Source organism: Cavia porcellus, unplaced genomic scaffold (assembly GCF_034190915.1).
Source record: "Cavia porcellus strain 051 isolate PalLab524CR breed Dunkin Hartley unplaced genomic scaffold, mCavPor4.1 scaffold_1, whole genome shotgun sequence".
Taxonomy (NCBI): domain Eukaryota; kingdom Metazoa; phylum Chordata; class Mammalia; order Rodentia; family Caviidae; genus Cavia; species Cavia porcellus.
In genome coordinates, this window is record NW_026947484.1 from 17,796,208 (window position 1) to 17,821,801 (window position 25,594).

General features: G+C 43.1%; 1 protein-coding gene across 3 annotated transcripts in view; it reads left to right on the plus strand.

Annotated features, from left to right (window-relative positions):
- The window catches only part of Sgpp2 (sphingosine-1-phosphate phosphatase 2), a 108,537-nt gene extending 82,943 nt beyond the window's left edge, over positions 1 to 25,594 (plus strand). For all 3 annotated transcript variants that reach the window (XM_063245865.1, XM_005001031.4, XM_005001032.3), the window contains one exon: positions 21,800 to 25,594. In XM_063245865.1, coding sequence (XP_063101935.1) covers positions 21,800 to 22,351 — 552 coding nt within the window. In that variant the 3' untranslated portion in view covers positions 22,352 to 25,594. The remainder of the gene's footprint in view (positions 1 to 21,799) is intronic.

The window sequence follows — 25,594 nt, forward strand, 5'->3', positions numbered from 1 at the left end:
GAGCCATAGCGGCCGCCTCTGCTGAGCAGATCCTACCTTCTGAGGTCAAGTCAGCCGGATGTCCCCATGTACCAATCCCCTTCCCAACCACAGCATGTATTTTACTATTAATAAAGTATGTTGCTTATTTACAATAAAATACACTTTATAAATTTAAAATTTAGACTTGGGAGGTGGGTCCTGCACACTGGTTCTTGTTCTCAGCTTTCTAGCTGATTTGATGTGCAGTCAGGGCTGAGAGTCACGCGTGGGATGAATGTCAACAATCCTGTACTCCCGGGAGGAGGAAGGTACCTGGACAAAACAGGCAGGAAGGTGGGGAAGGCCGTGTCAGAATCCATGGTGCATGTGTCAGGGACAACATGGACCCCGTCACACTGGGCTGTGAGGCTCACAGGACATGAGTACGTCTTCCAGGTAGCAGCGGCTGTACATCAGCACTTCTCAGTGCAGAGGCGGAAAGACAGTTCGTTGAGGAAAATAATTTATCTCACTCATGAAGGCAATCTTCTTCCTCAGCTGTGTCACCACCCTCACCAAATGGCCCTCCTTCGCCTTCAAAAAGGGCCCCCCTCTCCTCTACTGACCAGTGAGACTACACGAGAAACTAAGGCACATCCAGCCCTCCCTCCCGACACAGGTGTCAGCCAGGAAGGAAGTCAGCAAGCTGAGTCCTCTCCAGCCCCCACGTACAGCCCAAAGCTGCTCTCACACCGCGGCCAGAATATTATTTCCAAATCTGACCCAACAGCAGCCTGCCAGCCTGCTGCTGGTGCATGGAGGAGAAGCACCTTTATCTTCTGCAGGATGTGGGCTCTGACAGAGCCCGCCAGGCCTGACAGCCAGCCCTCGGTGTCCTCCAGCGAGGTGGTCTTTGAAAGAAGTCAGCAGTGCTATGTTAAAATGCAGAGATAAAGCACAGGACCTGAGGTCCTCCTTGAGTAGCTGAGAGTTCCCCTCCTGGGGCCACCCTACTTCTGGGTTTGCCACTGAGAGGGACAAAATCCCTTATTGCCAACACCAGTTCATTATAAGTTTTTATATTTACCCAGCGAAGAGCATTCGAAGCGGGTCAGGGAAGTTCAGAATCAGGGTATTCATGTATGACTTCGTGTTGTCTTGGTTATTTCCTGGAATTCCAGACAACTGGTACGGGAAACTCAACCCAGGAGGGCCGACAAGCAGGTGGCTCTTCCCATCACAGCTTCACCAGCCCCAAAGGACTCTGAGATCAAGACTCGGGCTGATGGAGGTGAGATTTTTGAGTGGACCCAGGACTACTTCTGGACCAGTGAATATTGGCTGGGGGACATGAGAGCAGCAATGGGACCCTGAGAGCCAGTGAGTGTCCTGAGAAAAATGATTGACAAGAGTCTCCTAATTTCACCGCAATTCAGTGCCAAAACATCAAGTAGAGGCATCTCCAGTAGTCATTTCTGAATGCAAATGGAAAATAACAGCTCAAACCAGCATAAGCGTACAGGGAAATGTATGAGTTTTTCTAACTGCAGAAGAAGAACGTCAGTGGCGCCCAAAGCCTCGGTCTTTGCTGGAAGGCCCTTGCTCCCTCTTTCTCAATCTTGTAGTCTTTGCACTTCGGGTTTGTGCTTTCCACTGTCACCCTGCCGAGAGGGAGAGCTCACGTTCTCCGCTGCAAGTGATGTGAGTTTCCAAGTGAGCTCTGCTTGGCTCAGACTCCAGTGCAGAGCAAGGCCGGCAGGGTCAGGAGCCAGCCTGTTCTGTAGGGGCTGCGACTGGCAGGAGGATTAAAATTAGAAGTGGCATGCAGCAGTGGCAGTCCTCCAGAATAAAGAGCCACTGGTTGTCCAAAGAGAAGGGGAGAGAAAGCCCCAGTGATACACTGTCTCCTGGTACGTCGTGGCATTTTCCAGTCCTTTCAAAGGCTCCAAAACTGGGCATAATATTGTGTTTGTGTTTGTTCGAGGAGGAGGAGGCAGCAGATGAAGAAGACTGGTCACACTATTTGTGATGCCCTAAATCATTCAGTTACACAGTGCTGATCATAAATCCTTTGCCCAATAATGAATCATCCTGCACATATTAACAGTAAAATTAGCCAGAATGTGCATTGTTAGATTAATGGATGTGAGAACTATGAACAAATGGTGAGGTTTTTTTCCCCCATTATTTTGATGTGAACTAGCTGAAATGTTGCTCTGTTTCATTGTCTCCAAATTGTTTGATCTGTGGATAATTATGTAAATATTAGGTTTTATTTGCTTACTCATTTATATCTCTCCCTAAGTATTGCTTTAGTTTTGGTTGGAGTTGGAGAATGTTGAAAAGGCCTCTCAAATATTAAATTATCTGCAGACCATACAAAACTCTGTTCTGGCTTTGGATGACAGCATTTTTGGTTTGTTTTTCAAGTTGTTTGAAACCACTTTAAAAAAAAGAACCTTACTTTACAATGCCCTGCTTACCCTGAGGAAAGAGCCAATTGTAATATAAATTGTTCCCTCGCAAGCATGACTTTCTGTTGTACCCTACTGGATGAGTTTGTTACTGAGATAAAAGGGAGCTTGGGTTGTGTTTCTGAGCGTCAATCACCACGTTATGATGTCCATTGTTTCCTCTTTTCCCTGGAGACAGAATATCTTTACCCTTTCATAAAAATAGAGAATTATTTCTGGTTTCAAAAGTAATAAGTACCCATGGCAAAACATTCCAACTCTCTTGTTTTTAAAGATTTTTTTTTTTAAACGAAATAAGTCATTACCAGTTAAGCTCTGCAGAAGAAGTGGAGACAGCCATTGTCAGGGGTGCTGTGAGGGGACATTGTCATGCTTCTGTGTGCATCAAATCAAAATTAGGACTCAGCACAGTTCCTGGGGAGCACCGCCGTGGTGTGTGTCCCTGAAGGCGAGCATACGTGGAGCGATTTTTACCTCCTGTCCCAACGCTATCTGAAAAACCGCAAGTGGAGGGAGGGTAGAGAGTGTGTGTTGTGGAAAAGTGGGCAGCAGGCTCCTCGATGTGCTTCAGATCCAGAAAAGGGTCTGTGTGTGTGTACGCATGGGGGGGGGGACTCCTGAGCCTAGGCAGGGTCTCTGGAGACAACTGAGAGCAAAAAGCAGGTGCCTTGGGGGCCAGGTGACTCATCTCAGTGAGAAAGGTGTCCCCGAAACCCCACATTATCCAGACAGAGCTTGAGTAATGTCAGGTCATGTTGGGAATGCACCCACTGTTCCTAAAGAAATGAAAACATTCAGGGGCAGAGCCCAGATTTGAGCTGCAGCGTCACAGTGTGTTGTATTTGTCTTCCTAGGTGAGTCCCTAGGTGCTAAAATAATTACGAATAGGGGATTCGATAAACGTTCTATGAGAGTCCACTCCGAATGTTTCTTTCTTTTATCAAGTGTTTGGTTTTTGGATTATATAGTGGGCCACCGTTTCATGGAAGTGAAATTTTTTGCATGCCTAGCAATGCCTCTCAATGAAAAAATACTGTCGAAATTTGGGGAGTTAACATTTGAAAAAACAAATCCTACCTTTCATTTATTCACATCGTTTTTAAATTAAACTGATAGAAATTAGCTGTATTCAATCATTTCATTTTACTTTATTTTATTTTATTTTGTCTTTTTGAGACAGGGTCTCTATGTGGTTCAGGCTGGCCTTGGGCTCACTTTGTAGCCCAGGCTGGTCTTGAATTTACAATGATTCTCCTGCCTCTGCCTCCTGAGTGCTAGGATTACAGGAATGTGCCACCATGACTGGCACTGTATTAAGTCTTAACCAGAAGGCAATATTTAAATCATATTTTTAAGAAAAATTCATATGTTCGGCTCGTTGGAGAAATACACCAATTTCTCCTCTTGTGTTTGCTGTTGCTGTATGTTTAGGAAGATATAACTGGCTTGTGTTCACACTTTGCTTTCATTTGCAACCTTCTAAATTATTGCTGTTTTGTTGAATTGGAGGAACAGAAGAAAAGGAGATAAAATGATTTGGAGTGATTTCTTAATTAACCCTTCAAACTCGAGAAAAAGTCTAGGGTTGGGCAGGGTTGTTTGGTTTGGTTTTTGAGAGAGGGTCCCAATATTTAGTCCAGGCTGGCTATGAACATGCTATCTAGCCTACCCTGACCTCAAGATCCTCCTGCATTGGCCTCTTGAGTGCAATTACAGCTCGCTCGCTCTCTCTCTGTCTCTGTCTGTCTCTCTCTCTCTCCCCCTCTCTCTCATTGCTTTTCACACAGGACCTCACTATGTAGCTCAGGCTAGCCTTGAACTAACTATGTAGTCCAGATGGCCTCGAATTTGAGTCAATCTTCCTGTCTGACCCCGCCCCATAAACTGGGATTACAGGGGTGCACCATCACACCCAAAATTCCAATCTAGTCCAGTAAAGTATTCACTTCCCTCAAAAGTGCTCCACAGGAGACTCCTAGATATTAGAGGTGGAGTTTCAGAGAGGGGGAAAAAGTACGTGTGGAGGGTGAGAGCGCTTTGCCATAGCCGGAAGCTTCTTATATTCCTGCTGCTTGGGATCAATTTGAGAAAATGAGAAAGAAAAGAGCAGTACATCAGTGTGTAAACTGAAAAGGAATAAAACATTTCTAGGCATGATGTAAACTTCTAATCCACAAAAAGAAAAAAACTTGGCTCATACATTTTAGATTTTAAAAAATCTTATTAATGACATTTTTTAGTGCATTTTGATCACATTGGTACATAATGACCACATTCATCGTGGGGAATTTGTATCTGTACACCATACAACTCCACCTTCTTTTTTTTCTTTCCTCTCCATCCAACTCCTCTACCCTCCTTATTTATAAAGCTTTTGCTTTGTTTCCATTTTTTCCTTCTCTTTGCATCATTTTGACTGTATATATTTTGAAAACTTCTGTACATAAAAAAATCACAAGTCATCTTTGAAAACATAAACATAACAAAAAAGCCAAGCAAACAATAACCAAGAGCAAAAAGCTTCCAGAAAAAGAGAAAAGAAAGGAAGACATTTAAATATTCAGTAAATAACCAAAATCGCCTGCATTTACATACAGGTAAATGTTAATAAAAGAAATACAAACAAATATGAGATATTCATCTCTAATTGTTGCCTGTGAAATGGGTAAAAATGGAGGGCTCGGTGTGTAGCTCAGTGGTCGGGCAGTTAGTTAGCAGACGCAGAGCCTGGGTTCCATCTCCAGAACACAACGAACGAACGAACAACGGAGTGAATGAATGAATGAATGAATGAATGAATGAATGAATGAATGACATTTAGTGTTAATAAAGAGCTGAGCAAAAGATACTTTCCTAGGGGACTTTTTCTTTGTTTTGTCTTCAGAACCAAGCACTGAGCTCAGAGCCTCAGACATGCCAGAGTGAGTGCCGTGCCCCTGAGCCGCGACACGGCCTTTTCATTTCATTTTGAGGCAGGATCTCATGAAGTTGCCCTGGCTGGGCTAATACCTGTGATCCTCTAGCTTCAGCCTCTGGAAGAACCAGGGTTACAAGCATGTGCCCCTGCTCCTGGCTCATGAAAAGATCGTTTAATGCAGTAGGTACCAAAAACAGTGAAATGTAGGACACAGACATTTTGACCCAGGAATTTTTTCTAAAAGCTCGCCCTAAAGAATAATGTGAAAAATCATACGGACATTCAAATATGGGTTCAGTGCTCTGTAAAACAGAGCATGACAGAAATGAGGTGTGGCAGTAACGATTTTCCCAATTAAATAAATGGTACATCAAGACTTTTAGCTACTAAACATCATATCGTCAAATACGTACTGATGCAGGATTTGTATTCCTAATCTCTAAAAACTGGAAACAACCCAGATCCTCTTCAGCTGGTGAATATTAAACAAACTACGGTTATAACACAGCAAAAATAAAAGGGGAACTAATGCCTGCAACCACGCCTTACACGGTTCCCCCGGGAATCACATCGAGTGGAAGGTGACCTCGGGAGCACCACGATGGAGAAAGAGCCCTGGCTGCCAGGAGTTGGGGACATGGGTGGCAGGCTCCTTGATGGGGGCCAGGAAAGGGATTTTGGAGGGATGACCCAGCTGATTCTGGTTGCTGCCTGGTGGTGCTTTTGTAGACTCATGGAACTGGAAGCCAAAAGCAGTGAATTTTAGTAGGTGTTTTAGTGGGTATGAATGTATTATTTGTGCCGTAAAACAGTAGTCCTGTGAGCTTTTCTGATGACAAGAAAAAACAAATTCCTTGGGCACTGTGTGACAAAACTTCTGCAGCCTCCTCAAAGCATGACACAATTTTGTAGAAAGGTTCATAAATGGTTTTGGAGTCAAAGAAAGGGGTTTAATGTTCCATATGTTGGAGTGGAAAACCAGTGGAACCAGCTGCAGGTGTTTAAGCAAACCAGCTGCTGCAGGGCAGGCCTCGTGGGGCTCACAGGATGTGGGGAGGCTTGGTGAGCGCAGAGGTCATCGCTCTGAATGTGATGGTGCAGCAAAGGACCAAGGGCTCTACTCTGGGCCGCCCACTTCGCAGCGCCTGCTGACCAGACGATGAGCCCTGGGCTGAACCCTGATTCCCATCCCTGGCTGCCTCAGCCGTTTGAGAACATGAAGAGCCAGTGTCCCAACACTGAATCCTGGGTCCCACTGCTGTCACTCAGGTTTCCATGGTTTTGCTGGACCTCAGGGAGAGCAGGAGGAAGGTGGTGTCCCCCACCCGCAGTGCACCTGGTAGAGGCAGAGGCCTTCACCCATGTAGGGTTTTATCCCTGCAGCATCTCTACCTCATCTGCCAGGCGTGAAGTGGATACGGGGTGCCAGTGGCCATGGCAATGTGCTCTGGGACCCCTTCTTATCTTCATCTAGTTTCTCCTTAGTGTCCTAAGGGAGTCCTTGCTTACGGTAATTTCTTAGAAGCAGACTTCCTAAGAAGTGTGGCATGTACACTTTATCAACAACAATAAAGGCAATACTCTGAACTTTCTGATCTTTGTTTCTTTTAATGTTAAATACAAATATTTTTTTCATTTATGGAAAAAAGTAAAATGAAGTTTCAAAACAAAATAATAGGAGCATAACAATAGTTAATACATTGCATATGGTTATCTTCAAAGCAGTTACTCAGGGAACAGGACATAGGCATGAAAAACCATCCAAATAACATGAGCAAAAACCTTCCTTTTTCAATGAACTAAGAGAAACTAGTAGTATAACTATTTCTTATTGTTTTTCCTTTTCCCTTCCTTCCTTTCTCCTTTTCCCTACATCAGTTCCTTTCCTTTTGAACTGTTTCTTCCCATTTCACGATGTCTACTGTACATTTTAGAGCTGATCTATTCGTTCAGTTTTTTACACTAAGGAGACAATAAGATGTTTACATGCAAGTCTGATTTATTTCACTTAGAATTGTGGTTTCTAGTTGAATCTGTGACCTATAGAAACCTCAAGTTTATCTTTCTTTATAGCTGGGTAGTAATCCATTGTATAAAAAGACCACATCTTTTTTTATCTATTATGCTATTGATGGACACTTAGGTTGTTTCCAAGATTTAGCGATTACAAATTGTGTTGCTGTAAACATGGGTGCATATATACACTGTAGTATGATGCTTTCAGTTCTTCTGGGGAGATACCCACAAGGGGAATAGTTGAGTTGAACTGGATCTCTAATCCTTGCTTTTTGAGGAACCTGAATACTGATTTCTGCAGTGGCTGCACCAGTCTACGTTCCCACCAACAGTGGAGAAAAGCTTTTTTGCCCACAGCCCCTCCAGCAGTTGATATTGGTTGATTTCTTAATACAGCCATTCTTTCTGGGTAAGTTGAAATCTCAGTGTTGTTTTCATTTGCATGTCTTGAATGACCAATGATGCTGGACATTTTCTTCAGGTATTTATTTGCTGTTTGTATTTCTTCATCTGAGAAGTGCGTGTTCATCTCAGATGCTCATTTTTGGATTGGGGCTTTGAATTTGGGGGCCTGACTTTTTTCAGTTCTTTATATGTTCTAAATATAACTCCTTTATCTGAGGGAAAACTAGCTAAAAATTTTTCCCACTGTGTGGGTTGTCTTTTCAGTCTGTTGGTGATTTCTCTTGTTGTGCAAAGCTTTTAAATAAAGTGAGATCCTGGTTGTTGATTCTCTGTATTATTTCTTATGAGATCTGGAGTTTGTTCTTTAAGTCGCTGCCTACACCTGTTTTCAAGATTTCTACCTATTTTTTTCTTTTAGGAGATTTAGTGTTTCTATTTTAAAATTTAGATCTTTGATCCATTTTGACTTAAATACAAATATTTTTATTTCAGTTTGTAGATTAAAGAATACTAAAGAGATATTTTCAAAGTCCCCTGCATTTTAATGTGCACTTACGACTTTGCAGTGAGAGCAAGCTATGATACAAGTGTATGATTGGTACATTTGTGTCCATACATCCCATTAAATTATGAGTCCTTTGAGGCTAAGAATCTTACGCTCTTCACTTTTTAATATGCCACATTTCCTAGCAGGGTGCCTGGCAGTAGATGCACAGTAAACATTAAGTGGAACACAACCCATGTTCTCTGTCATTTCTTGATAAATCCACTTCATTTCTTTACACCTTATTGAGTCAGATTTGACAAGATTCACCCACTTATCTAAATATTGCCTTTACCATGGGAGGCCAGGCAGGATCATATCTCTAATTTTTTAACTTTAGTTTGCTTTGCCTTTGAGAATAAATGGCAACTCACGAAAGATGTGATCTGAAGTGTCATGCAACAGCAAATATCATGCAAGTATGATGCTAGCTTTAGTGCTGCTAAAACCCCAAGAGTGGGGTGCAGGAGGCACAGGGACACCTGAGAATTGGTCTGCAGCAGGGAGGCCAGAGTGTAAGACTTGGGAGCTCGCTGAGGGACCAGTTCTTAGGACAGAGGGAAGACTCCTAATAAGGGTTTCTCAAGACAGGCTTCTCTATGTTTTTGCACATCTCATCTCATAAATGAGACGGTGATTTAGCCAGAGATGGAAAAGAAAGCTCAGTCCCTAGTGGGCTCAGAATTTTATGAATACAGATCCTGATATTTGGTTCTTAGGTCTAGTGCCTGGAGATTAAGGTGCAGTATTAGAGGCCAGACCTTTAATCCTAGCACTAAGAAGGCTAAGGCAAGAGGATTGCTGTGCATTCAAGGCCAGCCTGGGCTACATAGCACGTTCAATATGAGCCTGGACTACATGCTTACATAGTGAGATCCTGCCTCAAAAAACAAACAAAAAATAGAGGCTTACATGCACAGGAAAAGACATGTGAGATCTAACCCTACAATCTTTACTTTTTTAGTTCAAAATAAGAAAAAAAATTAAACTTAAAATTTTTTATGTGAAGCACCAATAGAGAAAAGCACACAAACAATAAATGTGCAGATGAATTTATTTTCGACAAAGTGAACCCATGGACACGGTGACCACCACTCACATCAGGAAACAGTATCCTCAACTCCTCTTATGTCCTCTACTATGCAACTCCCCCAAGAACCCTCTCCCTGATTTCTTCTGCTTTGAGCCTCTTTGACTCACTGTGGTTCGTTAAGCTCACCCCTATATGTGGCGTTGGTTCATTACTTAATGAGAATGTCCTTTTCTGTGACTGCACCATACCGCATCCCTTCTACTGATGAGTGCTGTGCTGTTTGTTGGTCCAGTCTGAGCCTATTACACGATGCTGCTCTGATCTTTATTTTATGTGCCTTTCAGAGCAAATGTGTATGTTTCAGTCCTCAGGGTGACTGCTGGGTCACCCGGGATGCCTCTGCTCAGCCGTAGTGTCTACCAGTTTTCCCAGGGCTGGCCATGTTGCATTCTTACCAGTAGTTGATGGAATTTCCAGTCCTCACAGCTTTGTCTGCACTTGTTCGTGTCACTTTCATTTTAGCCATTCTAGGAGGTGTGTCTCAGTATCTCCTTTGGTTTGGGTTTATTAAATAATGACATCTGGCCCCTTTTCATGTATTTATTGGCCATTTAGCTGTCCTCCCTTGTCAGATCCCCAGTGGTCTTATGCCCATTTTTTACTGGATTATTTGGGTTTTCTTTGCTGAATCATCAGTGTGTGATTGATGAATATGTCACTGATCAGATCAATGTATCCTGAATTTCTTTTCCCACACTGTGTATTGCTTTCTCTTTAAATGTTTTTGTTTTGTTTTATTTTATTTGTGGTCCTTGGGGTCAAACCAAGGGCCTTCACACTGAACTAATCCCTTGCCTTTTTATTTTTTGTTTGTTTATTTTTTTCTATTTTGAGGCTGACTCTTTTTTTTTTTTTTTTTTTTTTTTTTTTTTTTTTTTTGTCTTTTTATCGGTACCAGGGATTGAACTCACAACTGCCTGCTTGCAAGGCAGGCACTTATGCCGCTGAGCTAAATCCCCAGGCCCCTTGAGGCTGAATCTTGCTAAATCAAAGAGCTTCCCAGGACAAGAAACGTGGCCTCAGTCTCCACAGTGCTGGGATTCCAGGCATGCACCACCTGCCATTGGGATCATTTGGTGAACAGAAGCTTTGAATTTTAATATGGTCCAACTCATCAATCTTTACATGATGGGTACAGCTTGTTGCATCTTGTTTAAGATACTTCTGCCCACCACAAGGTCATGAAGGTAGTCTTTTATGTCAGAGAAGTTTTATTATTTTTCTTTTATTTATACCTACAATCTACATGGAATTGATTGTGATTTATTGTTTATGTATGAATACCCAATTTATGAAGCACCACTTGTTGAAGGAATTATCCTCCGTGTAGTGCAGTATCAACTTTGTCATAAATCGAGCGGCTGTTTCTCTCCATACACATCCTCTGTACTCCTTTCCCATTAATGCACTTATCTATTTTCATGCCAGTACCACTGTCTTATTTACTGCAGCCTTGTAATGAATATTGATGTCAGGTCGTAAATGCCGTCTAACTTTGTTGTCCTCTAAAAATGTCTTTGCTAATCTTGGTCTTTTTGTTTCCATACATATTTTGGAATCAGCTTGTCATGTTCCCAGCACTGCACCATGAATCAATCACAAACTCTAGATTCAGCCACCTCCAAAAAGCCTGTCCCCCATGACTGCATGAGGCTTTGGGGGAACATCCAGACACAGACCATAACTTGTGCCATTCCTGATCTCTCACTACATTTGTGAAGAAAAAGGGCCCACAGCCCACCAGGATACCTCAACTCTTAACCCACTGCATGGAGAACCCTACTTCTCCATTAGAATAAAGTTAAATGGCTCTTCCCCCTTTTAATTGACAGGATGTGAAAATCCCTGTAATTGAGATGGTTTGGTGTCATAAAGAGAGAACACACCATATCTGACTTCCCTGGAACAGAATGTAGTACTAGACTGGTATTTTTAAATTTCCAGAAGTATCCAGTTCTTAGGGCAGAGGAGGGTTGCAGAGTAACCCCTCAGGGAGCTGTGCTTTACACAGGGATCCAGGATTCAAAGGTGCAAGGCAGCATGCCCAGGGACACAACAAAGGACTGAATGAGATTTGTTTTTCCTCTAAATGTGAGCACCTGTGTCACCAACTCCACAAAAAAATTTCAGATCTCTCTTGCGTCTCTGTGCACTAGCATTACTATGTGGAATTATCATGTTAGGACTTAAAGACTTCAGTATCACTGTCAAGTAGGCGTAATATTATTCAGAAGCTTTTGTCCTTTTAAGCATATTACAAAAAAAAAAAAAAAAAAAAAAAAAAAAACATGTCAGAACCTCAGAGCTACCACACTTCCCAGGAAGACCCCACACTGACCTGTGCGGTTAGCAAGGTGAGATGGACTTCTGACCTTCACAGGCCTCAGCATTACCTAGAAGTTTTTAGAAATGCAGACTCTCAGGCCCTGACCTTCCAGGTCAGAACCTGCATTTTAAAAGCTTCCTGATGGATGTAAGTGCATGATACGGTGTGAAAAGCATGGCTCTACACCATCTACATGTACAACCATCCACAAATACAGTAACAATACCAATTAAATCTCAACCTGCATGGACCTGCTTAACAATTCTGTCACACTGAACATGACTCTCTCCTGTTCTCCTGTTGCTCAAGGGCCCCTCTGCCCACCCAGGCTTGAGAAACATGGCCTATGGGCTTGACAGTGTCTTTTGTGTCTTCTAGCAGATTGCCCTTCCGTACACCTGCCATTCTTGCAAGCCGTTTACCAGTTGTCAAAGAGGATGTTGTAACCTGCCTCGAAGCTGATGTGCTCTAGTGTCATTATCCTGCAACCTGCCAAGCCCTGCCACTCATCACAGCTAGAATTGTTCATACTAATGTGAATTATGGGTGGAGAAATCGTGTTGTTTCATAAAGATCTGCTGTTTGGGCTTGTTAGATTCTGTAAAGCCATGATAAGCAAGTGATTATTTCCTAAATCATGCCGCATAAAGAATAAAGTGTAAACACATACACAATACCCAAATCTCTAATATTTATGTTATAAAAAGTACACAATAATTCGCTATGATATCATCACTTTAAGGGACATAGTAGCTGCCTCTCTGACATTTTCAGCACTCCAGGGCCATTTAAAGAGGCTGTCCAGAGGAAAACAAGACTGAAGTGGCAATTTTTTTAACACGAGATACACATATTCAATCACCTAAGACAATTTTCTTTTCTTTATAAATAGTCATCTGAAAATAACCCACTAATGACCTACCTCCTAGAGTATAGTTTTTAACAGGTAAAATCATAACTCTTCCAAATATAAAATGAATGTGTGTCAAAAATTTTATCCCACTCATTACTTAATGAAGGTGCTGATAATAGATTTGATGAAGGAACCAGATCGCCTCTATAGCCAATATGGTAGGGACCATTACGTTAGTATTTCTGGCGTCCATACCAAGCAGGCTCTGCATTCCTCTACAAGGCAGCAGGTTGTAACTGTTAACGTATCTCTTTCGCTGAAAGACAGTTTTTTTTTGTTTTGTTTTTGTCTCCAACTGGACAAAACCCAGCGAGCTATCATTTCACTGTAGTAGGTCTGAGACTTTAATCACTAATAAATAGTGAGTTGAATAGAATTCTTTTCCTTCTATAGTCTGTCCTGCCCTCCCCCCCCCGCCCCGCCCGTATAATCCTGAAATGAGGTTTTGCTTTACACCCATCGCTGTATCATTTCTCTTAAGATACTTACAGAAAACCATTTTCTGTCAAGAATGTCAGCAGCTCTCCTAGGCGCACTTCCCAGGTGGGCATTTGCTCTGAAAGGACAGAGGGTAAGAGCGGGGACACTTTCTGCAACCTCCTGTGGGTACCCCCAGGCTTCAGTGAGTTTTCAGAGCCCTGTAAAAGCCTTGGTCTGTTTACCTCGTGGCTTCCCATGCCAGTGCCCCTTGGCCCTAGACTGTTAGGATGCTGCAGCATCTGTCGTGGCTCCAGAGACAGTCGTGACATGCGGAGGAAGGGGCTTCAGCAACAGTGGCCACTGGAAACCCATTCCTATCAAGGGATCCCGCTGCTGCCCCCTACCACGTGGCGGGGCAGCCAGCTTCCCGCCTTTGACCGAGCTCTATGGACATGAATGTGCTTCAGTAGAAAATTAATATTTTTAACTTACTGGTTCACTTACTGGTTCCTCCCCTATACAAATGCTAATTACATAACGGGTAGGTTTCTCCCTGTAATCCTTGATAATCATATTCAGGAACAGTGTGGCTCCCTCTGTGCCACTTGGCTCCTATTGACTCTCATCAGCATTATTTCTCAGAAATCAGATTAATTCTGAGCTTGCATAGAAAAGAATAAATATTCTGAGTATGTTCACTAGGAAGCACTGACTGATGTGTAACTGCAGTTATGCTGTAGAGTAACTGCAGGGTTTTGGTTCACTTGAGCTGTTTTAGTGTCAGTGTCTGCATTCAAAGCATTCATGGCATCTGCAGAGAAGCAGGTCTTGGCTTTTCCTCTGCTCCTGGCTTCAGCTCGCTCTGTGAAGGCAGCCAAGGGCAGAGAGGGCCCTCCACATTCTCAGCAGGGGACCTGGCAGAGGGGAAGATGCCAGAATCATAGAGTTCTCCGCATAAATAGTTCCAAGACCTGAATGCATTCTTTCCTAACAATTGAATGAATGGGTTTGTTCTGTGTCCTTCTTCCCAGCCAGCTAAACTTGTGTCCTGCTAGCCTGCTCAATAGCATTCTTCAGTGAAGATGTTTGGAACTCGAATGTAAATCTGCCGCAGTAAACTGCATATGGGAATGTGATGTAGGGGCAGAATTCACACATTTAGAGAGTGCTCCGGGTTAGGGCCTGCTGTTGAAATTTCTAGAGCTATTTCCCAAAAGGAGGAGCGTTCCTGTTTGGCTAAGAGTAAAAACACTGGTTCCTGTGTTTTTATAAACACACACTGAACCGGGTGGTGATACTCACGGATGGCTCTATTGCACTCTGTTCTGAACGCTTCTGACTGCCCGTCCCTGCCATTGTTTCCTGAAATGAGACAAAGTCCAAACTTTGATCTGAATATGAAGTCTATAATTGAAGATGAGAAACAGGTAAAAGAAACAAAGGGCTTTCAATCCAATCCTTCTACATTTTAATTTTGCAAAATGCTAGTTTCATGCAATGATTTTTTTTTTTTTACCAAATACTTTTCAAGGCTGCATTTAAACCTTGGAAAGTGATTGAATTAAAAGCTGATTATAGTTCAAACAGTGAGCTCCATGGAGAAGCAGGGTGGCACAGGCAGCACATCTCATGTGCCTTTATTTTTGTTGTTACTTAGATCAGCAATGATGTCTTGATTGTCATGTATATAATTGAGGACATGTCATTTTTTGCCATGATAAGACAATTAAATAAGTTATTCCTACTTTAACCTATTTTAAAACACTCTGGCTTCAATATTTGATTTTTCCCTTTGATTTCATTTTTATTATAACAACAATAGTAGGCATTAACTGTAGAAAACTTAGAAAATACTTCTTAGCACAGAGAAGATAATCATCCATAGAATCTCAACATTAAAAAACTCTTAATTTTTTAATTTCCTTTTGGTATTTTATCCATGCATACAAATATACATGTATGTAAAATCAGGATCCATCTTTATTTTCTGCTAGCTACATCTCATTTATGGTTACTTTGAAGCCATTTTTAAAAATGAGGTTGTGGACTGTTTTTTCCAGTGTTGGAGACTGGACCCGAGGGCCTCACACATGCTAAGCAACCACACTGCTGTTGAGCTACATCCTTAGTCCTTTTTATGGTTTGAGTTTGAGACAGAATCTCACTGGGTTGCCTAGGCTGGGCTCAAGCTTGTGATCTTCCTGTCTCAGCTTCCTAAGTGAATAGAATTACAGGTTGAGCCTGTAACCCTGCCTGGTTACAAAGATATCTTTTCAGATGGAAAATCTTCCTGCAATATTATTAAGTAACAAAATACATATTTTATATCACTCTTGGTGTTAGCAGCATCCTTACTAGGTTGAGCCTTTTTTAGGTTCTTTATTACCCTGATGCATGTTCCATGGTCATGCTGCTTTTGTTTCCTTGTGTTCTCTGATTTTTATGTAAAGGTGCATGTGTTCCTTTCTGGACCTCATTGGTGCAAGTTGAAATAACCCAAGAATCATCTTTACAGGTAAACCTTTGAGGCAGTTTTATTGTCTTGTGATTATTTTCATACAGTCAATTTCTAGGAGTGAAAATGCTGGGTCTGAGTATACTTTGTAGCTTGTTTATCTTCCGTGGAAAGGAGTTGTAGATTTGTTTCATTTTGTTGGCGGGATAAGGGTATTTATCCTGCCACTTTCACCCTGTGTATTTTCCTCGCCATAGCTCTTGTACTATGATCTTTTACCCTTGCTTTATCTTTTCTTCTCTGTGTTTCATCTCTTCCTATCAGCCACGTGGATTCTTCTGTCTCCTATCTTCTCCCCCCACCACCCCGAATCCACATGCAGGATAGGATCATCCTTGCACTAATGATTTCTCCCATTTCTGCCTTTTTCTCTGTTGTGATGCCATCTGTCTCCAGCTTCACTAGTTTATAGAATTATGAACATTTCTCCTTATCTCAGTGTACTGTGCTAAACACCGGGCAGTGCCCACGAAACCAACTCCTACTTTTGGATTTGCAAAAATCCAAACAGCAGAACTAATTGAAAGATGGACACTGTGAGTTTTTATAGTTTCTGTGAATTTATGCACTTAAAAAAAACACTAATGTTGGGGCTGGGGATTTAGCTCAGCGGCATAAGTGCCTGCCTTGCAAGCAGGCAGTCGTGAGTTCGATCCCTGGTACCGATAAAAAGGAAAAGACAAAAAAAACCAAACAAACAAACAAGAAGAAAAAACTAATGTTAAAAGTTGTTTTCAAGTTTTGAAAGTTTATGGTTCTTATATTTAGATTGGTTTAGAATAATTTTTTTTTTATCAGTACCGGGGATCGAACTCACGACCGCCTGCTTGCAAGGGGTTTAGAATAATTTTATAATAAGAAATTTAGATCCCCAAGTTAGAAATCTCATTAGCTATGCCTCAAGCATTTTCCTTGCAGAAATTACTAAGTATCTTTATAGTAATATCACCTTTTATGGCTGAAAATCCAAGTATGTGGTTGGGAGGGAAAAAAATCTACGCCAATAATGATGTTGCCTAAAATTACTTTTCGCCTCAAAGGTTGAGGCTCAGATGCTGCAGACTAAAATAGCCTGGTCTCCTGATGGATTGAAGATGAACAAAACTAGCTTATAAAGTATATTCGAACCAGATGTCAGGGAAATCGGTAACTACAATTACAAAGGAAGACAGAAGGAAGGAGGCAAATTTTTATTCCTATATAAAGTAGTGGGCACGAAATATCACAGATGTTCCAGAGAAGAGAAAGGTACCTGTGTGACATTTCCTCAATCCATGTAACTGAATGCGTGCCCACATCAGGCACGAGAACGAGAGGCGGAGGATTAGTGCAGAGATGAGCAAGACGCTGGCCTAATGCAGATTATAACCAGCTCTGAAGAACCATGCACCAAGAGGAAAAGGCTTCTTGGTTGATACTAATTGAATATCTTCACACTCAGTTTGGGGAGATGAGGATAGAGAAGGAGATTATTTCTAACTGTGGGGGCATATGAAGATGTTTTAGAAAGATGCAGCTTTTGAGCAGAGCCTTAGAGAGGAACTGAGGTGACCTTGACAGGCAGAGATGGTTAAATTGTGCTCATCCTAAAGCAATGCCAAAGAATGATGATGATGAAATTGAACCACTCATGCTTGGGAAAACAAGTAGACCTATTTTGAGTGGAGTAGAAAGTTCCAATAGAAAAACTGTGTGAAAAAAATCCCACAATGCAGCCCTTCATCGCTGAGAACCACAATCGGCCTATAGGGTAGTTGCGCTGGGTTTCTGTGTAGACTTGCTACATCTAGATTACCTTAGGGTGTTAAGATGCACCTAGCTGGGCCATGCTTTGGATCAGCATCAGGGGCAGCACATTGAATCTGTATTTCTCCAGTTTTTCAGGATGAGTCCAACGAATGCTATAGTTTGAGAAGGTTTGGTATTGGGGAGCTGGTCAGTGAAAGCCTTGGGAGAGGGGTATGGCAGGTGTGAGTCCCAATGAGGATCTAGATGCTGGCAGGCAAAGTGGGCATCCAGGGTGATGGCAGACTGAGAGCACGGAGTCCGGAACACAGTGACTGGTGTTTGGGGGTTAGGGAGAGGAGCAATTAGTGTCACTGTGAAGACTGGGCTTCTGTGGCCAGTAAGACTGAGCTGCCACCATCAGACATACATACAATGAATCCTCTTAACATCCGCAGGTACTATTTTACACCCATCCAGGCAGAAATTCCTCCACAAAATATTTCCAGAGTTTTCCAAGTGATTCTCACGCGTGCTCATGAACCACTCTGATCCTGCTTACACATGGCGTTCTACAAGGGGTGCTCAGAAATATGGTGAATGTGCACATTTTTAAATGTATTACAACAAAAGCTACACTGCCATTAATCGTTTTCACAATACTCCCCTCCCCCCTGAACACACTTTCCCCTCATTCCTGACGCTTTGTGAAGCCATTCTGAAGTCCTCTTTCCTGGGCAGCTTTATGAAGCATGGATGCTGCTTCAGGAGAGAGGACTTCCTTCCAGCACTGCTGCAGAGAATGGCAAGAACAATGAGACAAGTGTGTTCGAAAGGAAGAATGTATTCTGAGGAGATTGATGGAAATGTGTTTCTTACTCTGATACATTGTTTTAAAACTTCAAAGAGTCACCATATATTTTGATCATGCTACATATCTCCAGGGTCAAGTCCCAGAGTAAACTTGCTGGATCAAGGGAGAAATAAACATGTAATTTTTAAAGCTGCTTTCAAGTCCACACCCCCTCACCTTGTGATTAATGAACATTTTGTCAGCAGGGATGGGTGAGTAGATTCTGGGCAGAGTTTGTGTGGGAAGTTGTGGAGACAGCGGGTGGACTGGGACCTTCTTTATGTGCCCAGAGCCTACTAACACTACTCCAGTGATGCTACTCATTTATTCAATGGAGGCAAAAGTGACCACCAAGTCTTAAAGTTTGTAAGAAATGTGTGTTTGATTGATTGATTGGTTGGTTGATTGACTGTCTAATTACTTTTTTACAGTGAAGCAGTCACTGTGTTGCCCAGGCTGGATTCAAACTCTTAGACTCAAGTGAGTCTCCTAGCTCACCCTCCCAAGTAGCAGGGACTCTGGACATATGCCATGCTCCTGGGTTTTAATTTTATTTTTAATTAGCAGCAAAATGAACTTTACTTTTGGTATATAATTCTATGGATTTTTTCATGTACAATCTGTAATCAACACAGTTGCATCACCTACCAGGGACCTCACGGCAACGCACAGTAATGAGAGGATCACAAGAGAGACCCTATCTTAGGAAAAGAGGGGGCCTGGAGATGTGGCTCAGTGCAGAGGCCCTGGGTGCAATCCCCAGTTCCACAAACAGCAACAGCAAAGCAACCTGGCTTCGGGCCCCGCTTGATAGTCCCACCCCGGGCTCCTGAGACTCTCAGTCATGGATCAACTCCCGATTTCCATGTTGTTGTCTTTAGAACAGGTCATACACCTAGAACTGTGCAGCTTGGTTTTTCCCTCTCAGCATGATTTCCTGGAGATTTCATTGCAGCTCTTGCACCTAGCAGTGGTTTGTTGCTTTTAATTGCTGAGAAGATTCCATTGCACGCATCTACACAGCTGATACACGCCTTCACCCACTGGATGGCACTGAACTCGCTTCCAGTCTGGGTGGTTATTAGTAGAACATCCACTAACAGAAACATACAGGCACACGTTTTATGAAATACAACTTGTAAGTTCCTCTGTATAGGTTCATTTTTGTATTTCCTGAGTAAGTGTGGGGTTATTTTTAAATACTTGAGACATACAGATTTCCTTTTCTATAAACTGCTCATTTGCTATTTGGGGGAGTGAATTTGCTGATTTTTACTTTAGAAAAGTAAATTTGGAGAGCTGATGGGTAGTATTAAACTAAAAACATACATAACTAGAGTTCAGAAAGATACAGACATGAGAGAGTCACACTGATGGAGAATGGAGAGATGAAGCCATGATCTGCATAACCTCTTCAAGAGGGCTGGAAGACAGACCATGTGGACATGCCCATGTTTAGGATGTAAAGGCAGCAAGATATGGAGGAAACAACAATCAAGAGTATTTAAGGTCAAGAAAGAACCAGGATGGAACAGTGTAAGATGTATTGAAAGCTAAATGTCAAATGTCCGCTAAGTAAAGGGTTAAAGTCCCCAGGGCACAGTGGAGAAATTGCTCTCCAAGAATTCTAAAGAAAAACTGTATAATTCATTCTGATTGGCCTAGCCAGGTCATGTGACCATCCGGCACTATTCACTATGACAAGAGGACAAAGTACATTGATTGGCCTAGCCAGGCCATGTGTTCCAACACCACAGTTTCCCAGCACTTCATGAGCCTCATGGCTTCCCACAGGGAAACTGCTGAGTGGCAGGTAGATGCTGGGTGGTGAAGCCCTGCGGCCTCACGGAGAATGTGAGGAGGCACAGGATGTCCCCTGAGACACTGTCTCACTCCTCTCCCACCCAGTTTCCTCCCTCAGTCGGGGAGTGAAGATCTAGCCGTGTTGTTACCCAGAGGGAGCTCCCCATTGTTCCCAGGATGCAGTGCTTATGAAGCGCTTTGGACTTCCGGTCTCCGTGTAAAGGGCTTTCTGCCTGTGTTCACTGGGTCTCTAATCCCAAGAGACAAAGAAGACTCACTCCCTGGCATCCTTCCCTTTTCCAAACAGTGACTACCTGTCACTCCACAGGTGGAGGTTATATTTACCGAGCTCATGATGGATCCTGTAGTATGATATGTGGCATACAGCAGGCACTTACACATGATTATTGGAAGAATGGGTGGTTGCCCACTAATCTGTGAACTTTTCTGCTGTCCTGATGATTATTTCTAATTCTCATATTCTCATCATTTTTTATTCAAGTCAAATGTCATTGTATTAGACCTAGGCAAAAGAAATAATAAATGAAATTATTAGGAACAAGAAAACACACACACACAGATAGACACACACAGACAGAGGCAGAGACAGAGACAATTGAAGAAAATACACCAAATATAGCTAGCATTTTTTACTCTAGGTATAGAACTATCGATCTATGTTTCTAATTATACTTCTCAGTTTTCTATAACGCATGTCTATTAGGTTTTGGTGTTTTCCGGATTTTCCAAAGCATTGGGGGAACATGTTGTAAATGTTTCAGTGGCAAACCTTCAAAATCATCCACATGGAGCTCTATAACAAGCCCTTCATCCTCCGGTTTAATGGTATTGGTCTATTAATGGTGTGAGGGCTTTGCCTTGTAATAAACTTTATAAGAAAGCTAAAGGAAGAAGATGCATAATATTGATTTGTTAAACATATTTTAAGCAGTGAAGCAAGGGAGGAAGAGGAATAAAGACCACATTCTAAAACATTCTAAAGCCTGGGATTAATTAAACAAAGCATGGTACATCTGCTTAATGAGACTGCACACGGCTGGCTTGGGAATGCAGTGCTGCAGCACTTGCCCAGCATACGCAAGGTCTGGGGTTGGAGCCCTATCCAGCAAGGGGAGAGAAGCAGCAAGAGTGTGCACACTGTTGGAAATCCTAATTCTGAAGATAAAGTGTAGTGCCAAGCCTGGCAAGGTAGTGTTGGCATTACCACACCCAAAGGGACTTCTCCCGCCACCTTGCAAGTTACACACCACCCATTCATGGTATTACATCTCCTCTAAGAAGCAAGGCCATGCTTGCTGCGTTTATATGCCTCCTCCTAAAACCTGCACCTCCAACCCGGCATGCCCTAAAAGGATAGTGCCACCTCTATGAAGGCTATGACAAGAGCTGAGGATATAGCTCAGAGGCACAAGTGCCTGCATGGCAAGCACGAGGTCAATGAGTTCGATCCCCAGAATCCCCCCCAAAACAAAACAAAAATCTATGACAAGACTTGTGAGAAGACTATGGAAATATTTATAAGACCTATGTAATAAACAAGAATGAATCGTGAGAGTAGCCATTCATTAAGAAACACAGGAATTTATGTGAAATAGGGAAAAACTGTAAAATCAATAACATGGTTTTACTACGTGCATTTTTTTCCTATTCGCCTTTCAAAATTTTACAATGCTATAATACTTTCTTGAAATGTCCTATAAAATAAAATAAGGCCAGCAATGTTATTTCAAATATCAAATTTATAATATCTGACTCAGAATAATAGGTAGAAACAAGGAAATACTCACTGGCTCCCACTTTTCTGTCCCTGCAGGATGTGCTGGGCGGCGTCCTGATCACTGCGCTCCTCATTGCCCTCACCTACCCTGCCTGGACCTTCATCGACTGCCTGGACTCTGCCAGCCCCCTCTTCCTTGTGTGCATCATCGTTGTGCCTTTTGTCTTGTGCTACAATTACCCAGTGTCTGAATACTACAGCCCAACCAGGGCCGACACCACCACCATTCTGGCTGCCGGCACTGGCATGATCATAGGATTCTGGATCAACCACTTCTTCCATCTCGTATCCAAGCCCGCCGAGCCTCTGCCTGTACTTCAGAACATTCCACCCCTCACCACGGACAAGCTGGTTTTGGGTCTCGCCAAATTTACCGTGGGAATTGTGTTGATCCTCTTGGTTCGCCAACTTGTACAAAATCTCTCGCTGCAAGTCTTATTCTCCTGGTTCAAGGTGGTGACCAGGAACAAGGAGGCCAGGCGGAGGCTGGAGATCGAAGTGCCTTACAAGTTTGTCACTTACACATCTGTTGGCATCTGTGCTACGACCTTTGTGCCGATGCTACACAAGTTTTTGGGATTACTCTGAGCCTCAGTAGTGAGAAACCACCTGCTGGCTGTGAGAGTCAAGAAAGCGTAGGTGTACAGGGCTGACAACTCACTCTTCTTTAAACGAAGACTCAAGTCATCCTTCGTTTTGTTGATATCACACAGGTGATGCTGCTGTGCAGCTAATGCTGCTATTAGTCTGTAGCCACCATGCTATAGTCGAAGCCAGGCTGAATCCCACATTGAGTTCTCCAAGGCCACGCACCTTCGCCCTTCTGTTACACGGACTTTGGACTAGTCCAGGGTGCACAGGAAGAGTGGCCTGGCTCTGGGATGGCCACTGGGGTAAGGTAAAGGGAGAGTGTTTCTTTTCAGCTCTCACTCTGCCCAGCACTGAGTCTTATTTGCAGAACTACAGCTTTGGTTGGGAGAAAGGGTAGCACTGTATACAGCTCTGTTTGTTGGACGGGGCAACTTCCTTATGTCCTGAGTGAATTAGACCATACCTGTGTGTTGGTAGGAACACTCAGAAGAAAACTTCCTTCGAGGAGGTGATGGACGGCAGGGAAGAGCTGTGAGCCTGTGTGAGGAGCCTGTTTCCCTAGCCCTCAGAAGTTCGTGTTGAAATGGAGCTGCTCTTCCTTGATCACATATTTTGCAGGTTCCCCAGCCTTCTGACCCACGAGCTGACTGGCTTCTGCCACCTCAACACTGGTGGGCCCATGTGGGACTCACTGAGACTCCTGTTCTCTCAAGGTCTTCAGCCGTTTAGGCTTTCATGTGACCCTGCATCTGCCTGTGAAAGAGAATCAATGGAAGGGACCCACTTAATCCTTTAGGTTCCTGACCAAGAGGGGATGGGCCTCCCCAGCATTGCCTGGTGCCAGGAAGGCCTCCTGGCATTCTCTATGTCTCAGGCATCTTCTGTGAATTCTGTTTTCGCATCTACCACATAGACCCAGAGGCTCCCTCTGCTTCCCTCTCTGCTTTCCCACCTCTTATCTGCTGACAACTTTGAGTCATTAATGCAAAATCAACTTGGAAGAGCTTGTCTTGGGAAAACATGCCAGCAAAATACAGCAACACCCATTAAACACGCATGAAACCTAGTGTGGTCTTCCTTAAATGTGGGTGTGGTGGGGGCGACCACCATGCACACACCTGCCAGTTCCTTCCCAAGACCCCACTCCATTCTGAAGAGTAAAGCATAGCTGTCAACAACTTTCTTACAAGTTACCTTAAATATATAGTTAATATTTTCCAAGGAAGAGTGTCCCCACCTCCAAAACCAGTATTTCATGTTTCTAACACTTCATCACTGTGTGCACATTTGGGGAAAATCAGCCTCCTTAACCTGAGGTCTGAGACTTTGCATCCTGCATTTAAACCAAAATCCACATTTCCCATGAGTCCAAGTTTCCTCCATGGCCTTACGATTGGGAAGATTCTCTCCATATGTGACTTAGTGCTCCGATTTCTCAAGAAGCATAATTTTTAGAAGAGCACGCCATTTTCTTAAAACTCTTCTCACATTTATCATAGGTAAACAGGGATCCAAATGACCCAGTATCTGATAGTTTTTGTATGAAACTTATCATCTGGGCAGCACCATGATTGCGAGGGGTGGGGCCAGGCTAGCTGACAGGCGTTCTGGCCTCTTCAGAGCCCTGGTTGCTGGTTGGATGAGCCACACTTCTGTTCCGTCTCAGCTGCCAAACCAGAGCTGGCCACACTGGATACTATTTACACCAAATGATTGTAGTTGATTTTTCTGAGCCAAAAGAACCAGCTTTCTCCACTTTTATCTTTTAAAAAGTGGGGCTACAACCATCGAAACAGCAGTGGGTGTGACAGTTCACATAAAGTTTCTACAGCTGGCCCTTTGAAGTCCTCACAATAGAAAGGTTGATCAGCTGTCTGGGTGTATTTAAAACTGTGTTTACAAAATTTGAATCAAGGACAAATGTTTTAGAAACAGAATGCCAAAGAATTTGTCATGACTGGTCACTTTTTAAAGTACTTTAGGGTTGGGGATTTAGCTCAGTAGGCATAAGCACCTGTCTGGCAAGCTCACGATCATGAGTTCAATCTCTGGTCCAAAAAATAAAATAATAGCAACAGGAGATGACAGCAACAGGAGAATGAAAGGAATAAATTTGCAGCCACATGTGGAGAATGGCACACACCAGTAATTCCAGCTACTCAGGAAGTTGAGGCCGAAGCATCACAAGTTCAAGTCCAGCCTGGGCAACCTAAGGGGACCCTCTTCGAACTAAATACTTTTTGCAAAGGCTGGGGATATACATCTGCAGTAGAGCGCTTGTCTGGTGATTTTCCCCAATTGTGCACACAGTGATGAAGTGTTAGTGATGAAGTTCATGCGTATGAACTAGGGTTCCATGGTCTGCACCAGGTGAAAGAAGCATCTCTTGGTGAGGCCACACTTTGTTTTTGAATGCACCTGTTCTGTGGCCAAGAATCAGGCAGAAACTGCATGAAAAGTCATTGCCGGATCCAGACTTTGCCTTTGCAGCCTCTTCCACTCAGTCCTGTAGAGCACCTTGCTCAGCTCAGCTGTGTGCCCTTGCACGCTTGCACCCCTGCAGGTCCCTTCAGAGTCTGCTTCTCCTTCCAAAACCTGGGGATTTTCTCTCTGGGGGAAGGCTGCCCCCTGCTGGTTTGGCTTCAGTCTTGGTCCAAAGCCCCTCTTACTCTAGAGCTTAGAAATGAAGTTTCAAAGTCAAGCTTTCCACAGTGTGACTCTAGTATAAGCCTGAATTCTGTGGCCTGGCCACCCTTGACCCCAAGGCCCTCAGGATTAGTGTCCCCTCCAGAAGCCAGGCAGAGTGCCACCCTTTCCCTGTCTCCATCTTCCACAAGCCCATGACTACATGTGGGTCGAGGTGCCCATCCTGTGACCTTCATGCTGGTCATCTGTTGTTTCACGCCAGTTTGTCTCAGAACTGCGCCATGACAGAATACACAGGGAGGGTAGGGGGCCCAAATAGAAAAGTCCTTGATTTCCAAACTCTTAAACAGCAGTAGTTGAAATCACTCCACAACTTAGCCAGTCGTTCACGGAAACGTGGAATTTCCTTGCCCAAAGACAGCTCGCACCTCCCAGGTATAATCAATGCATGTGGCATTTCGCAGCCATATATTCTCACTTTCTGTTCTGGAAGCCTTCAGCTGCCTTGCTTACACACTGTATGCAACTTTATTCTTTTAAAAATAAAATAATTTTTACTTCAGTGTGATTTCTTATTAAATGCTTTGAAGACCA